General features: G+C 39.1%; 1 protein-coding gene across 2 annotated transcripts; it reads right to left on the bottom strand.

Moving 5' to 3' along the window:
* Positions 1–1,938: 1,938 nt before the first annotated feature.
* On the bottom strand, positions 1,939–17,549 carry LOC145480909 (uncharacterized). 2 transcript variants are annotated; one of them, XM_081459249.1, is made up of 14 exons: positions 17,192–17,549; positions 15,848–15,994; positions 14,127–14,288; positions 12,454–12,583; positions 11,404–11,671; positions 9,568–9,610; positions 8,410–8,630; positions 7,967–8,006; positions 7,379–7,517; positions 7,149–7,264; positions 6,663–6,831; positions 5,580–6,586; positions 5,007–5,138; positions 1,939–4,361 (listed from the first exon to the last, which is right to left on the bottom strand). In XM_081459249.1, exons 1-14 carry the CDS (start codon positions 17,546–17,548, stop codon positions 4,122–4,124), a joined length of 3,171 nt encoding a protein of 1,056 aa, XP_081315375.1. In that variant the 5' UTR covers position 17,549; the 3' UTR covers positions 1,939–4,121. The 2 variants fall into 2 exon arrangements, with proteins under 2 accessions (XP_081315375.1, XP_081315374.1); XM_081459248.1 differs by having other exon boundaries at positions 1,940–4,361; positions 7,149–7,267.
* Positions 17,550–17,640: the final 91 nt, after the last annotated feature.

Here is a 17,640-nt window from a genome sequence, read left to right on the forward strand (position 1 = left end):
AATTACTCTCGTGGGAAATGTTTGCCCAGTTTTGGCAACGAATTCGTTGTTTCGTTTAACGGAGGCACTGGTGCAATTGAAATCTCTAGTGAGTCCTATTTTGTACTCATACAGAGACCGAAAGATTCGGAAGGCTGTGCTAGAACTTTTAGGGATGACAAAACCCCACGCATCTGAGCCAGAAGATATTGCCCCGCGATTTGTGAAAACAAATGAATCGTATGGGTCAGTGAGGCAAACAAAGAAATCCCTTGCTTATAAGATCTCCAGGGAACTGGTGGCCAGACCTTCAGGTTCAAATAAATATGGCAGTCGTCAGTTATACAGGCAACCTCGCATGACAAGATCGGCTTCATGCGATGCAGCCATTTTTGTAGATTTTGTTCACTCGCTTGCTAAGCCTCACGAAATATTTTTGAGGAGAAAACTTTCAGCCTAAATTTAGCTAAATATTCCGCGCAGTTGTTGTTTCGATAGTTAATCGTAAAGCGAAGAAAACTAACCGATGCGATCTTAACTCAAGGGAACCCTCGTCCATCTTGAATCTTAAAATCGCCGCACGTTTTGGCGTTATACGGCGATTTTGGGCAGAATAAGAGCCGTCGATAAAATAAAGAAATGGAACTCCGAAACATTTAAAGGAACATCGGAACATCACGGAACATTCCTTAACTCACAAAAAAAATAACTATAAGAAAAATATGTAAAATGAAACAAGCAAATGACCAGAAAAGACTGAAATAAGTAAGAAAATAAATAAAATTAAACAGGTATCAGCTCGGAAAATGAAAAGATATTTTGTTGGGTGTCGTTTTTTTTACGAACGCAAGCGACGCGGGCGTTATTCGAACGAAAGGTCTGGAGCGAGTGTAGAAAGGCTTGCGCGCTTCATGCGCGAGGGTCACGCTTACGGCGCTTTATGCCTTCCGAATACGGAAGAAAAAAGACTATTTGCAGTCTAGTATGGAGTCGGGTAGGGAGTTTTGGATAAAGAGCAATTCATTCAACTGAACGCAATGAGTGTGGACGTCACTACTTTCCCGCCAATCACGTCACGTGACTATAGAGGAAACTGTTGACTCATGAGAATTTCTTCGACGCAATGAATTGAATAAAGAAATCAGAAACTTTAAACTCTATCAATGTCAAACCTGAGGGGTGGTGCGTGTGGTCAAAGGTTGGGAATTTTGACATTTCCCTGGGTATAAGATTGAAAGCCAACATCGAAAGACTCGTTCAGTTAAGGACGTCACACATTATAAAAATCTCTTCGGGAAGGCTAATGATGAATTGCTCATTAGAACAAAGCGTGTAGCCATGTTGTTGACAACTTCCGCTCATAATGCCATTATGTGTGCTTTTGCTGGAGCTTACGAGGAATAGTCACTTTTAATTTCTGAAAGCATTTTTGTTATAAACCGAACAAGCCAGCTCAATAAAGTACTTTTTATCGTGGCCAAACATGAAGGAAGAAAGATTTTTACTTAACAAAAAAAATGAAATTTTCTTCTGTGAATTGTTCAGAAGATGCAATTTTAATTACCGAAACCAATTCGTAAGCAGTCCATCTTAGCCATCCGTATTGCAAAATTCGCTGCTCTAAAGAGACCTATAGCCCGCTGATCGGGGGGGGGGGGGGGTGGGGGCTCCCATATAAAAAGGACAGGGGTGCTCTTCGTACTTTTAAGGGGTTAAAAGAGTGGTTTTGGTAGCTCTTAGAGTGTTCAGCTTCAAATGACAGCAGATAATATGTTGTTTTAGAATTGGTACCTCTCAGGGGGAAAACCTTTTTTCAATCCACGCCCACAAAGCAGGATCTTGGTATCTCTTGGGGGTTCTTTCAACTTCTGACGAGCATCCCCGTCTTTTTTTATATGGGAGCCCCCCCCCCCCCCCCCCCCCAGCCCCGGGCTATAGCTTATGTCTTACCAGTAAGATGTCCGCGTAAAAACCGACTTTTCTAGTCTCAAGTCATGGACAGGCTCATAAAGTTCATTGCAATTTTAAATATCAAACTTTTTACGTGAAAACAGACCATTAAGGTGGCACAGCATTCAACGTTTTGATTCTTATTGATGGTTAAAATGAGGGTATTTTTCGGGGAGGGAGTTGCTTTACGTGGCGTGACGGGGATAGTTGTCCCATCTTTTAAGGGGTGAATATCTTATCTCTTTTTTCAAAATTTTACACCAGTTGCAACATATTATTTACCTGTCAAGGTAAGGTTAATGTGTAGGCGGCCGATAAACAGAAAAAGTAGTTTTTGTTTTGAGGGCGGCCCTTCGCCGGTTAGCGCCACTTACCTCTCCTCAAAAAAGGATTCCACACTGTTATCTCTAAGGGGATTTTAAGTGTTGTTTACAGGTTAGCAAAATTAAAGCAATAAAATTTATGAAATCTCTTAAAGCATGGTTTCAAATTAAAAGAAAGTTTTTTAAAACAACTTATTTTGAAGAAATCATGTCGCCGAAGTAATTTAACAAGTGCAGTTTCTACAATAAAACGTTGCATTTACTTCGATGTATAAAATCTTCCGGGCAGCAAGTGGCAGAAACTACCAGCTAAAGTCATCAAGACTGAACTGAACTAATCTTTTCGACAGAACGATGATTAAAATTCTTGTCCGCTGTTTACCGTCTTGTAATTTCTCCAAACACACAAAAAACGTTCTCATTTGTCTTGTTCATCACCTGATGAATCATGTGGCGTTTCGTGTTTCGTTGCACATTTTGAGCGCAAATTTACTCGTGAAAGACTTTTTTGCAGTCTTTTGAGTCAATTTTTGCGGGTACTATCCTACTAGCTGGGTATCAGTGTATTAAAACAATTATTCCCCTCAATGTCGGAGGCTAGTGGTGGGTGATCCACCACTACCCAACCCCACTGTACCTGTACCTAGAACAGATGGATTAGCGGGCTAGTGCGATACACGAGCGCACGCGCGAAGCGCGAGACGAGGAAAATCCGCGCTCGTTCTCGCGCTTAGCGAGCGCGCTCGTGTATCGCGCCAGCTCGCTAATCCGCCTGTTCTGCAGGCTACCCCCGTCGTAGGAGGAATCTTGGGGTATGCTGCAAGAGTTAACGAATACAAAAACCTAAATTTTGAAATTCGAAACAGTGAGACACAAAACTGTTCACTAGCGCTTATGTTAGGGTGATTTTACTTCACCGTGAAATATATTCTGGAGTAATACATTCTATTACTCTTAAATTTTCCGTTTCTGCTTATTAAACACTGATTATTTATGCTCTATGCTATTGCATCTATTTGTAACTCCTTTAGCCTGGCTTCGTCTGCTTATATATAGGATTTCCAAGGACCCGGATGTCCCCCCAACCCTTTGCTGGGAGACTGGCACTAACCAGATGCATAAAACCATTTATTCCCTGGTGGGGTGAATAAATCTCTTTTAATTGCCTATCACGGGAAAAATAAAGGTGAGACCACTACACTATAATTTTTACATGATACGCAACTTTCACGTCTCATAAAAGGTAACTCTCGTTGATGTAACACGACGTAAATGAAATAATTTTACTCCCAATACTCTACAGCTGAGAAAATGCAGAAGAATCTGTAGCATTTTAGACCCCCGAGCCCTTAATTTCTTCCTGTCCAAGACGAGTCATAGCATAGCACTGGGGTCGAATTTTACGAGTAACAGACTGTTTATTTTTCGGCCAATATCCATAGGAGCACCAACTTAACAACGATTCAATTAAACTTCCCGATTGTTCGCTCATTCACTATTTCAAAGGTTCTGTTCACATTGCTTCACTACCTGACAAGCGACGCCTGCTTCCGCTCCCATTCAAAATTGCCTATTTACAAATTAAATTAAATGCAATTACATAGATTGTATTATTTTCCGACATTTCTTAATTGCAATGTTCTTGTAAAACACTCTCAATACTAGAATTTGTTTATTGAATATTTTCAACTGCAGTAGTGATCTCCGGTGTTATTCAAGTTCTTAACTCGGCTTGCGGTGTTTTTCTAACACCCATAACAACTGTTAATCAAACGGTGCCTTTTACCAAAGGCCCCCCAAAGGCACCTCAAGCCCCAACGAACACAACATCCGTGTAGTGCGAATTCCAAGATGCCCTTCTATTGCCTGTCACCTGGGCATCTCCTCAACTGACGCCAGAAGGCGCCTCATGTGCCTCGGGTCCGATATCCCGGCATATTGAAAGTGCCTTTCTTCCATATAAGGCATTTCCGCCATGCTGTCACATTCCACCTCAGTTAAACTCTTCGCGTACATTGGTAGCCCTAGTGACGTCAGCCACTCGTCCAGAGTTCCCAGGTTCCCTAGCGTATCCCTTGTAAAATCTAATTCTGACACGTTACACTGAACCTGCAAGAGAAATAAGAAACGCAGCAAGTTAATCATTTATACTTCGAACTAGAAATGTGAATTCTCCTTACAGGTACCCATATAATTCTTTATATGTCCGTTCTGAGAATTTTGTGGTGCATCAAAACAACAGATGATTTCCTATATTCTCGCCGCCCGAATGTCTTTAACAATGTGTTTGATAGAGCGGTTTTCAATATAGTGTCGTCAAACCAAAACCAAACCAATAACTTACCAATTAGACTACTCAGCCGATCGTAAACTGCAGTAAAACCAAACCCGAAACCGAAAACCGAAACCAAAACCAGAACCAAACCCAAAGTAAATGCTTGATTACTTTCGACAATTGAATACCGCTCTATTGTAATGACAAATTCGCTATTCATCACTCGTGAGAAAAATGAATGAGCGCGTCCCAGGGCTAACCAGTCTCAGAGTAATTCATTTATTTTAATAGCATTTTTCTGCTATTCTCTTTTAGGGACTTTCTTACATAAGGCTAACTTCGAGACTTCCTTTTCAAACGTCACATTTTCGTTTACTGTTGTTAAATTATCCTCAAGTTAATGTTTAAAGTGCACAGTCAAAGGTCAAACGCTCTTGATACAAGAAACAAACGGCACAAAATGCAACCAGTGTACTTACAAATTGTTTCTCAGACTCCTTTAGCTTCCTAACTCTTATTCTCTCCAAAATAGCAGCGAGTTCTTCGTGTGGTCGGTGAAGTTCTTCAGCGTATCGATCCACTAGATTGACCGGTACACCCCAGCAACCATCCTAAACACATCAAACATGTTGAACAACAAGATTATGTTAGATTACCGCATTTACTCGAAAAAGCGCCGCGACGTTCATTAAATTTTTCGGCATTTTGATGCAGTGTTTATTCGAGGCAGCGCTTTTCAACACTCGTTAAGAAACGTTTTTCAATAAAACGCAACAATTCTTACTCTTACGCAACAATGATAGCGACCAACAACCAAACCGCAATGCCACTCTTTTTTCGCCATCGCCTCATCTCAGAGATTTCGTTAAGTTGCCTTTAAAATCCTCTGGCATCCATACTCACTCTGGGGAGAGAGAGGTTTGCTAAAAAAAGCCCCCACAAACTAGCAAGGCCAGCTTCGGATCCAGCTATACCATTTAATTTGAACTAGACAAAATAATTTACACTATTGTAGACCAAACCCTTACGCAAGACACCCGTATCTAACTTACCCTATCCGTGTAAGGCTCCTGAGTCAAATCGATGTTCTCTATATGAAGTTTTCGCTCAATCATTTCCCCTAACGAGTGCGAGGCTCGCTTCATTCGCGGCGCAGGGACTGGGGACGGCTTGAGGTTCGAGTCTTCTTGCCTCCCATTCTGGGAAGCTCTCGGTTCAGTTCTTTTCACATGTGAGGGTTTGTTCTCTTCTCTGTTTACGTTTGTTTCCGACTCGTTCCTGCTAGTTTCACCGTGAGTACGTGTATCCCCTGCAGATCCCCGCAAAACAGGCCGGGGCGGGGGTACCTCTGTGTATGGTTCATCCAGTTTATCCGGGGTTAGAGTCCTTTTAGGGCGTGGTCTTGGCTTGGGTTTGGGTTTAAGCTGTGGTTTATCGATCGGTTCAGGTTTTGGAGGCTTTTTGTACACCTCTTCAGTAGAAGCTGCTGTTTCAGAGCTCTTGTTCAGCTGTGTCGACGTGGGAGACCGAGGACTTGTCTGAGTCTCTACACTGCGTGCCTCGCTGATGTCAGGCTCTTCATTAAAGCTTGACGTACTCGTTGGGCGAGGAGGTAAAGGTGGCGGTTTATTTCTTGGCCTTCTCATCACTGCAGCCTGCATTTCAGCAGGCTCAAGGTGCGCCTCATCTGAATAACTCCCCGACGTTTGTGCTACCGCATTTCGACTTTCGTCAGCTTTAAACTTTGCAGAATCAGGTTTTGTCGCTTCAGTTTCATCTGATAACGACTGAGGCTTTCTCTGCTCACCAGCATCCTTAGGACTTGGTCGACTGGGTATAGGAGGCGGCCGTCTATGAGGGGCCACCACTGTGGAACCATGTCTAGATGGAACATCAGGAGGGACCCTCTTGAGGGAGCCTGAAGGATTAGGGGGAACGACGACCTTCTGTGTCTCCATTAAAGGAACTGAAGTTTTTCTGTCAGGAGGAGGTGGACGAGATTTCCCATGTTGTTTGTTGGATGTGTTGTTAAACAATCTTTGGTTCAGTTGCGATACATCTGGAAAGAAAATTCAACAAGAGTCATGTTACGACGAGTATGGTAAGAAACATAGTTTATCACAAATAAATTGCACCTTCTTCTCCCTCTCTGCACTTGTTACCAACAGACTGAGCCTGTTTTCCTAGCACCACTTTCATTTCAGACATAAAATTGGGCTGTCTGTGTGGAGGGACACTGCTTAATGTCGGTTTCTCATCCACTTTCTCCATGCTGTCCACACTGCTGGTAGAGCTGTGCTGCGACTGAAATGAACATGAAAAACTTTATGGCATGGTCTCACGGTGCGGCGCATGTGCAAAGTATGGGGTGAGTAAACGTACCCAGTTTAGCTTTCATACTGTTGTTCAGCAATCAAAACATAATTTGTGTAAACTAAATGTCTGGTGCTCGCACTTAGATTTGCAGATGTCAATTGATTTACAGTGAATTAACTTTTTTTTAAAACAAAATATATGTTAATTAGTAAGAAACTGTATGGTATGTACAGTGAGAGGGATAAGGAAGACCCTTCAGCCTGAAAAGCAATTTAAATTCCAAGCTAGGTTCATTCTTGGATTACCTTGTTTAAGTCTTGAATGTTTGCCAGGAGTCTCTTAGGAGAGGGGGCTGGGGATGAGTCATTAGTTCCCAGGACCTCATCTCCTGAGCTCACACTGCCATCAGCACTTGCACCATCTTCTATTGTTAACATACAAGACACAAAGAAAATTGGTTAGTTTAACCAAGTTGACAGTTAGAAGTTTGGGTACTTATCTCCAAGTTTTCATGGTAAACACTTGCCTGACTTACCAGTGTAAAACACAGAGTTCGGTTGATCATTAGTGACACTAGGGAGTCTAAAGGATGAAGAAATGGCACCCGACACTCTCTTGATACTAATGCGTGAAAATCCAGTACCCTTTGGCAACTTGGGTGATTCCCTTACAGGCTGATTGCAAAAAAGATAAGAAAAAGAATGCATTAAGGACAAAAAGATTTCTGCAACTTTTACAAAACTATGCAAAATGTGTCATTTTAAAATCCTCGGATTGACCTTTAACTAGCTTTGCAGTCAAGGTCAATTAATTAAATACAAAAGACCAGAAGCAAATTACCCCATCATTCTGTCAGGGTACCCTTGGTTAACGGCTCACCTTTATTCTACTGAGGCACTGTGTCTCATCCAAGAAAACAACAAAATGACCACAGAAATGGCTTAAACCTCAACTGCTCAATCCAGAATTCAACATGTCAATCATATAATTATATCAATTGTAAGACGACCATTGAACCTGACAACGTTTTTTTCCTTGGGTTTTAAGACCATTCATGGATCACAAAAATTCCTTTTACCACCCTCTTGCAAATTAAAGTACTAATTAATCTTCCAGGTCTTACCACATCATCTGAATCAGATTTCTTGTGCTTTTCTTCATAGCTAAGTAAAGAAGCAACGAAAAGTAAGCAGTTAAAATATAATCTTGACTATCTCATACACAAGATGGTAATAAATATTCATTTTAAGTAAGCCCCTCTGCTGTAACCCAGCAATAATTATTGTGAATGCTCTGTGGTAAGTTTCTTGATATGTCTGTTAACTTGACATACTACTGGGAGTGAATTGGCTGATAAAAACACTTGTTGTAGTTAATTTTTAATCTAACTTTTAAATTTTTGATTTCAACAATTTGTGGTTAATTGTCTTCTAGTTAGTTAACTTTTATTTAAATTCATTCCTAGTCAATAATAATTATTGACTGGGGATAAATTGAAAACAAAAATAACTAGGCGAAACAAGAAGAAAACAAAAAAAAAAAAGGTGAAATAAAAGTAAAACACACCTGATAAATCGTTTGAGAGCTTGATCAACACTCATTTCTCCAGCCTTAACATTTCGCATCAAATTAATTCTATCTTCTTCACTCATAGTTGTCATTTCACAGGCAATAAACTCCGACGATGGTCGACTGTTGGGCTTTCTCTTGGAGCTCTTTCCAAAAAGGCCACGCTTTAATTTTGGTTTATTTCCAGCTTTGTCGTCATCATGACTGGAAAAGTCACCCTACAGGAACAGAAAGAGACAAAGTTCTTGTTTTAAAATATGACAAAAATTATAATAAATTTAAGTACAAAAAATTATTATACCAGTATATTCTAGGCATAACTCATGTACTTGATAAATTCCACAGACAATTCTTTTCAGTTTTTAAAGAGCTATACACCTCACATTTCAAAAACATTTCAACAGTCACACAGTTCAGGGCTAGAAAAAAAAAAATTGAATTTCAGCTTGCCCTCCGGACAAGTAGCCCTCAAATTTTGCTTGCCCTGGGCAAGCATTAGTTTGCTCTTTTAATGGTTTAGTTGGTGGACAAATTGCCTGATCTCTTGTTCATTGGGCAAGTGAGAATGAAAAGTTACTTGCCCGGAAGAAAAATCTACCTATCTTGGATGCCCAGACGGCATTTTTTTTTCTAGCCCTGACACTTTGTGTAATACTGTTTATTATATGGCCAGCTCCGTGAGCAGGCAAGATGAATCAAATCCTGCACTGTGATTGGCTACTCAAGTGGGCAAGATGGAGCTATCTTGCCTGCTCGGGACTACCCGTCATGTCCCGCAAGAAAAATTTCCCCGAAATAGCCATGTAATAAATCCTTTATTGACCAAGCTTGTTTGGTCAAGATGGCTGGATATTGGCCTCGTTCTTTTCTTTGCGAGTCTATGAACCTCAACTCTGTCTCGCAAAAAAAAAGGCCAATATCCAATACCCAACCATCTTGACCTCACACTTGGTCAATAACCCATATATATTTTCTCCTGTAGTTATGTACACTGTATCTATAAAATACAAAACACACAAGACACCAAACAACAGGTGCTAGTTAGTGATATCCAACTGATATATTCCCTTAAGTAATAAACAAGAACAAATCAAAATATAGACCACTAAAAGTTAACTTGTTTTCTTAGTAAGGTGCAAATATTAAAGCACAAACCTTGGGTTTTAGAAAATCATCTTTTTTGCAATCCTCTTCATATCTGAAATTATAATAAAGTTTCCACATAACGTGCGCTCTGATTGGCTGAAACAGCGTGCTTTATCAGAGAACAGAGCACAGGCTGATGACGGTAAGTTGGCTTTCAAATTTTGACAAATTTGACCCAAATTCAACATCCCCTGTGACCCAGACAAACGCAATGGAAACAAGCTATTTGTCTGCAGTAAATATGGCTCACAGAGACCATTGTTAGCAACAGTAGTGTTAAAACTGTACTAAAATAACAAGTTTTGCTAGATTCCCGCCGACAATTCAAAACACGTAGCAAAATAAACAAATTCTCAACCTAAACAGTGCTTCGATAAAAGACATTATATTTGTTATGAAGGCAGAAATTATACTTAAGAAGTAAAACAATGACAGAAAACAACAATTGAACTGTCTCTGTTTATGATGAGAAGCTTTATTTTTGTTAAAATGCTCAATTGCTCAAACAACACTTACATGAAGCGTAGTAACGCTCATACTCCGGTAATCTCAGCGAAGTGAACCGACGAGTGATCAGTGCAAAGCTTGCTCTGATATTTTCTTCTGTGCTCGGAGTAGAACCAGTGGGAGCAGTTTAGTCTTTCTAACTTTTACACTACATGTAGTTCAGGCAATCTTGCTGCATGCGGCTACAAGCCGTAAATAACTCTAGCTCGTTTCAAATTCAACTCGGCATTTCGCATTTTCATCTGCAAGCTTTGAGCTCCTCGTTTCGTAATTTCCACTGGAAAAGTGCATGTTTTCATGGGCCACAATACGGCCGGATTCCTCTGGACTATAAACCTTTACCTGCCTTTAGATCCGTATTAAAAAATTAACTGAAAAGCGAACTTTGAAGGCATCGTTCTTCTCTCGAAAGCCACTCAAACTACTCGAAACTGAAACCTTAGCTGAAGTCCAGTTTGTAATTGACAGCTGTCGCTTCGTCAGCCAATCAAATCACATGAACAATTCTAACAAGGATTGTGATTGGTTTATTTTAGCGTGCTTTATCAGAGAACAGTGCACTGCTGACGCCACTTTAACTTGTTCGGAAAATAAAGTTTGGTTTGAAAATTCAGCTGAATGCGTGGGGAAATTATCGGATTCTTTATCACAAAACAAATAAAGAAGCCTCGACTGTGCTCTGTTCTGTTGTAAAGCACGCAGGAAGCGTAGAGCACAAAAGAAGTAGGGAAAAACACTCGACTACGTCTCGTGTTTTCCCTTACACTTCTTTCATGCTCTACCGCTTCCTGCATGCTTTACAACAGAACAGAGCACAGTCGAGGCTTCTTTATTTGTTAAATAACATATATATGTCTCTGATCAAATTTTGTTTATGGTTGAAGAAACCAGTCTGTTTATCTCACAGTCAAATGTGGTCAAACAATTTGTAACAAAAGGAATGAAAATGTTAAGAAGTTGAAAATAAGATATCATAAAAACAAACCCAGATCTTGCTCAGTCTATACATGTATGTAGACATAATCAGAGTTGATACCATATGAACAAACAAATGTCCCATGGATATCAGTTGTGTGATTCCTCGCCTACAACTGTACATGTATCTCCAAATGTGATGGATGCTATTAAATTGAATATGACTGCTACACTGGATGCTGAGTTAATAAATATATATAATATTAACCCCTTTACTAAAGGCCACCTCTCTAGGATATTCTGTCCTGACCATATGATGATCCTGTTACAGAAGAAACCTTTCTCCAATCACCATCTCACTACAATGCCAATTAATTGTTGTCCAAAGATGAGAGAGGTTCAACTACATGTACAACAGCTTACCGCTTTAACTGTTCAACAGCTTCCTCAACTGTAAGTTCCCCTTGTTTGACCATGATCATCAGTGCCATGCGATCTTCCTCACTCATCTGAATAGCTGATGCCAACATGTCATAATCTTGCTTAGTGCTTGGATTTGACGGCTTCTTCTCAAGCGGTAGCTTCTTAATTTTGTTATTGTGGTTCTTCTTCTTGCTGCCATACAACCATTTAAACGGTTTGGATTTTAAAGAGGATGACTCTCTATCTCTTGGCTTTGGTTCCACATTGACTTGAAGGAAAATAAAACAAAAAGCTTGAGTCAGTTTAAATGTAGTGCTCATGCCTTATAACAACCCTTTCGATTGACATGTTTAGACCCAGATCCAAGTGTCAAAGAGTATCATGTAACAGGGCTGTAGCAAGGAAAAAATTATGACTGAGGCAATGTCCATGAAAAAGTTAGGACTGAAGCAATGTCCATAGTTAAATTCTCTTCCTAGGTATTTAGGGTGTTTATCATGACTATAAACAACAAAAACAAAAGAAATGACTGAGGCAAGAACCTTGGTTTGCCTGTTACTTAGCATAGCCCTGTATCAAGCATACATGTAGCTGATAAAGGGAAATGATTATAATAAGCCTAATTATAACAATAAGTCCAATACATGTAACACCCGTTATTGTATGTTTTATGTTCGCTCCTTTTACCTTGAGAGAGCAAAAAATACTTTCTTCTGGTGCAAACAGTAATGTTACAAGAAGGTACTTTGTGTGAGAGAGGGTCACATTAATCCTGACCAGTATTTTTGCCAGAATTTCTTCCTTGTAGCTCTTTTTAAATTTTTCTGCTGAATTACATGTACTTATTATTTGATAAAATAAAAATGGATCCATAGCTTGATGAATTAACAATTCAGAGAAGGAGAAAAATACATGTTATCACCTAAATTAAAAAAACAAACAAACAAGCAAACAAAAACAAAACCAGTCAAACACATTAATGAAGGTGTGAAGTGCTACAGTATGAGTATATGTACCCTGGTGGCCAAACACCAACAACTTTGTTCTTACCATGTAACTCTTTGAGAGAGTCTAAACTCCTGGACAGCTTAGTATTTCGTTCTACTTTCCTTCGCTTTTTGGACTTCTTCCCACGCTGGGCTGGACTATCCACATCTAAGTAGTCAGCAGGGTTCATACCCTATGATGTACATGTACATATAACAGAGTTGTAACATTGTGACGTGGCTCAACTTAATGTGTAGTACCAATTAAAATAAGTTTCATCAACTTCAAGATTACAAAATGGTGGATATCTCCTTAAGTTATTTTCTTTTAGTTTCCTTTAACTTACAAATAGCTAAGTCAGGAACAAGTTAGGCATTCTGAACAGGGACAAGGAGCCACAGTTGATGCCACAATCATCAAGTGGGTTCAGAGCCACCTTAATGTTTTGAAAATTTAAGGTGGCCCTGACCCCACCTTACAGAATCTTTTAGACTTTGCAGAAAGTTGCATCTTATCATGCTTATCACAATTTGGTGGTATCCTTAAATTTGAGTTATATGCACTTAAAGCTAAAATTAGGGGTGTTTTTAAAAGTTTGTATTGTTGCTATGGTTACCTATTGTGCCACAAAATTGACATCAACATGTTCACCAACACAGGACATTTGCGTGATATCATTACTGTAGCATTATTGGTTAAGGTGGCCGAAGACGGTTTTCGCATGCGCTTTTGCTGATGCAAAACATGCCTTCAATAGAGCGATCATTTTATTCAATTACTCAACACCCGCACTATATGCGCTATTTTTCTCCATTATTGAACGCAGTGTACTGATGCCTTTAGTCTTTTATTACAAAGCTATGTTAGAAAAGGTAACGATGCAAAGAACCCAGCAATTCTCAGCTTTTTCTTTGTTACCAAAAGAACCCAGTTAAATGCAGCGCATGCGCAGTTGCTCGAAAAATTGAGACCGATTGCTTTTGCAGAAACTTGCCGATTTCTAACGATCCAGTCGTTAGAATTTCAAGAAATTTGGCAAAAAAATAATTCAGAAACCACACGAATGATCTATCGCAAAAAATCTGAATTTTGACATAGGGAATTTTTAATAATACAGAACATGCAGTGAAAACGATTTACGGCGAATTACGAAAGTCGCCTGTGTCAAAATTTTATTAGAACAGTGTTGACAGAAGGGATTTAATGTCAATTCATAGTGAGCAAATGATGAAAAAAATCTAACGACTGATTTTTTTTTAAATAAACAAAAACCATTTTTTAAGCCTTGTTTTTAACCAGCCCCATTGCCATGGCAACAGCACTCACCTTAACCAAAATGTGAGAATAAACCCTTCTGTGGTTAACGTTGACTCTTGCAAAAAACGGGCGCCAAAGCATAAATATCTTTAAAGTAATGGTGAATTAGGCAGAGGCTCTTGAAAACTGTGTTCGGCCACCTTAAACAGTGGTAGTATTCATCCTTCAAGGTAGAGCTGTTAGAAAACTGCTGGAAACTGTTGCCAGCCTCCTTAAACCCATTTATTTATGTAATAAGTCTGGTTCGTAGCTAGGTGTCTGAATTAATTGAAAATATATAGACTTTCAGCACAGTTTTAAACTTAAATTAAAAAAAATAACTTAATTCATTTATATTGAGCAGGTGTCCATAAGACAGGGTTTGACTGTGACACAAAAACAATCTACAAATAAGATTAATGGCAACTGAAGGTACTTACAATCCTTGTTGGACTAGTTTGGTCTTCTGAAGAAATAGATTTATGTTGAAATTCATCTTCAGAGACAGCTTCATGTCCTTCCTCGTCATCTCTTTCCTCTGAGCTACGAGACTTGTATTTTGAGGAGTGCCTTGTTCTTTCTGGGGCGCGAGGAGCTGGAATCTAACATTTACAAAGCACGATTTCAGTCAACATATATTCAATACATTAAAAAACAACAAAATTAGAAAAATGTTTAGGCTCAATGGTCTGATACACAGGGTCCAAAATTGCGACCAGCTGGTCGCCAATGCGACTGAAAATTTAGCATTGGCGACCAGAATTTCAAAGCCAGTCGTCTAGTGGCGACTAACTTTTAGCGTCATGGCAATGTTTTGAACCACAGCTCAAGGAATTAAGTCGACAAATTTCACGTTTGATTTTGACAAGAAACTTACCTCTAGTCTTGTCAAAGTTTTTTTTCTTAATATAAAATAATTGAGAAAAAAATAAAGGTATCATTGTCACTAAATGATTTTCAAAAACGTTGTAATCCGCGCACTGAAATCGAAATTTAGCGACCGCCATGTTTTCAGCAGTTTCATCTTATAGCCATACCGTGGGCGCAGTGTGTAAACATGTACTTTCCTTTCGCAATGAATATTCAATGAACTGTCATGTTTCCTGGCACTCTACAAACTTTCCAAAACGCTTTGCAGTCTGGCGATCAAGAAAATGCAAAAAACTTCAGTCAAGACTTGGACATAGCATGAGAATCAGAATGCCAAATGATCAAAATTTCAATTCTTCGTAAATTTTCGACAAACGAAGTTAATATCAACGTCGGGAGACTGGTACGAACAATTTTGTTCTGAAGTGGCCTGGAATGAGTAATATGGCCACTTGTCCACGCGTGTTTTCTTGAGGCTTCGTTTGCTTCATACTGGTAAGTGTGTCAAAAGGACGTGGCTTCTTGCTAAGTCTCCAAACTAAAAGAGCTCTCTATCTAACAAAAACTCCTTTTCAATGTAATCTACATGCTAATTTAATGCCTTTATACATGCATGTCTGATGAGAACATTTTAAAACCTTAACATTTATGTCTTTCGCTATGAAACAAAAATTTTATGAACCACTTTTTGGCGACCAAATGTTTTCATTTGGCAACTGAAAAAAATCTTTCAGTCGCCACTTGGCGCCTGCATAAAAAAGTTAATTTCGGACCCTGATACAATGTAGGTAGCTATCCTCATGTAAGGAAAACATAATCTCTGAAATTCACTTTTTGGATATATCCTCGGACTACGAAGCATTTTATTCTGTTACTGCAGTATTGCTTTATGATCATAAATAAATTAAAATATCTACACATTAATCACTTATGTGTAGGGAAGTGTAGTGACCTCATAGTTAGTATGCTTGCCTCCAGATTGAGTGGTCTGGGTTCAAGCCCTGGCCAGGGACATTGTGTCATTTTCTTGGACGAGACACTTTGCTCTCATGGTGCCTCTTTCCACCACATGGCTACCAGCATTGAATTTAATGCTGGGGGTAACCCTGCAGTATACTAGCATTCCATCCAGGGGGAAGAAGAAATACTCCTAATCACCTAATGCTACTAAAACCGGAGATATGCTCCAGCCTAATGGGCCACTTGGCTCATATGCAGACTTAAGCTATCACTTGTGTAAAAATTAAAAAAAAAAACAGTTCAATGTGAATGCCCAAAATATGTTTTATACCTGCGAGGGAGAATCCTCAAAGGCTCCTTCCTTTTCTACTTGTCGCTGTCGTAAACTTCTCAAGGCTGTGAGCACATCATTCTCATAAGTATAATACTTATCAGCGTATATTGTCACTAAGGTTTCCAGAGATCCTTCAGAGCCATCCTGGGATAAATTAAATATTGATCAAAATAATAGTAAAAAAACATGACAGATATTGAAGGATTACTACCTCAAATATTGTATTTTAATACAGTTCTAAAATTTATTATATGGAAACATATGCAATTCCTCTTAAGCCTCTTGTATTAAATGTATATGTTTGTTATGTATAAAATAATCTGATTGTTACTTTTGTCTGTTTGAAAAAGATTGCTGCTTAAAGTTTTCCTCAGCTAGAGCAAAAGTCCTTTTTCAATTCTAAAAGTTGCAGAATTTATAAAATAATTTGAAAGTACCTTTGAGACTGAAATAGCCCAGAACTGATATTTGGGAGCTAATGTTTAGGTGTATTACGGATACAGAACCCATACCAGTACCAATATTAGAAATATGAGGACAATACCAGATCTGTGGGTAAAAATTTAAAATAACCAAAATTCTTGGTACTTGTAAGGAAAATGCAATTTCTGTAAAAGAAGCAGACTGTCTGGAAAAGTTTATAATTAAAGCCTTCAGATGATAAACAAAACAATACAAGGTGAATGTTCCACAACAAGGATTCCACAACAACTAGGTTTCATTCATAGTGACATGGGGTTGGGTATGATAGACCACCAAAGGAAATTATTGTTTGTGTAATTAAATTGACCCAGGGCTGTCCACAGTAACTATTATTCGCTTGTGTCGACAGCTAAAGGTAAACAGAGATTATAACTTTTGGCCACAATTGTTTCCATATGCAATCAAACAGAAATTTAACGCTAGGAAAGTACACTAAAAATGAATAATAATAATAAAAGCAAATTTCAAATAATGAAAACACTTTTCTTCACCAAAGGCGAACATTGGACGATACATTATAACTGTGGTTTCCTGACACGCAAATCACAATAATTTTGAAATTACAACAAATATCGAAGTTCGCGCAAATTTCACAAAACATAAGCTTAAGTCATGCAGAAACACCTTGTTAATTTCTTTCTCTGTACCAACAAAACAGAGTACGTGAAAAATTGTTCAACGTTGGCCAATACGAGTGAAAACTTTAAAGTACGTGAGTGTTTCATAAATCGCGGGCTTCGCTTTCGCTTCAGTACTATTTCTTTCGATGACTTAAACATTCTTCAAATAGATTACGCAAAGATGCGACGATTCGTACAAAAATAAACTAGGACAGATTAAGAGCTCTAAAAGACTTACCGGGTGAGAATATGGAGCACAAGTTAGATCGATTTTGTCTTCTTCCAGCTTGTCGAACAACATCATTCTCAGTGAAACCGGGGGGTAGGTGTCCCGTTCGGGTTGAGCTTGTAGTGGTTCGCTGGGACCCCCTTCAGCTTCAAGGACAAAATATACAGCGGTACCACTCTGTTTTAAGCGAGCCACAGCATTTAGGATATCTGTCCTGTCTTTAAAGTTCGTAACACCGATCGCATCCAAGTCCTCCTTTCCAATTTCTTTGCAAATTTCAAGTTCATCGTAGCCATTATCGAGGAAAGGTTGGGTGTAGTGGATAAGGCCGAGCGATCGAAGCCAATCTTCCACGGAGCTACTCATCTCTTATCACAATCAGAACTTACGTACCTCGTGAGGAACACAAATTGGACCATCTGCGGGTTTTAAATGACTAACGGAAGACCACAGAAATC

Source organism: Orbicella franksi, chromosome 3 (assembly GCF_964199315.1).
Source record: "Orbicella franksi chromosome 3, jaOrbFran1.1, whole genome shotgun sequence".
NCBI classification, from domain to species: Eukaryota; Metazoa; Cnidaria; class Anthozoa; order Scleractinia; family Merulinidae; genus Orbicella; species Orbicella franksi.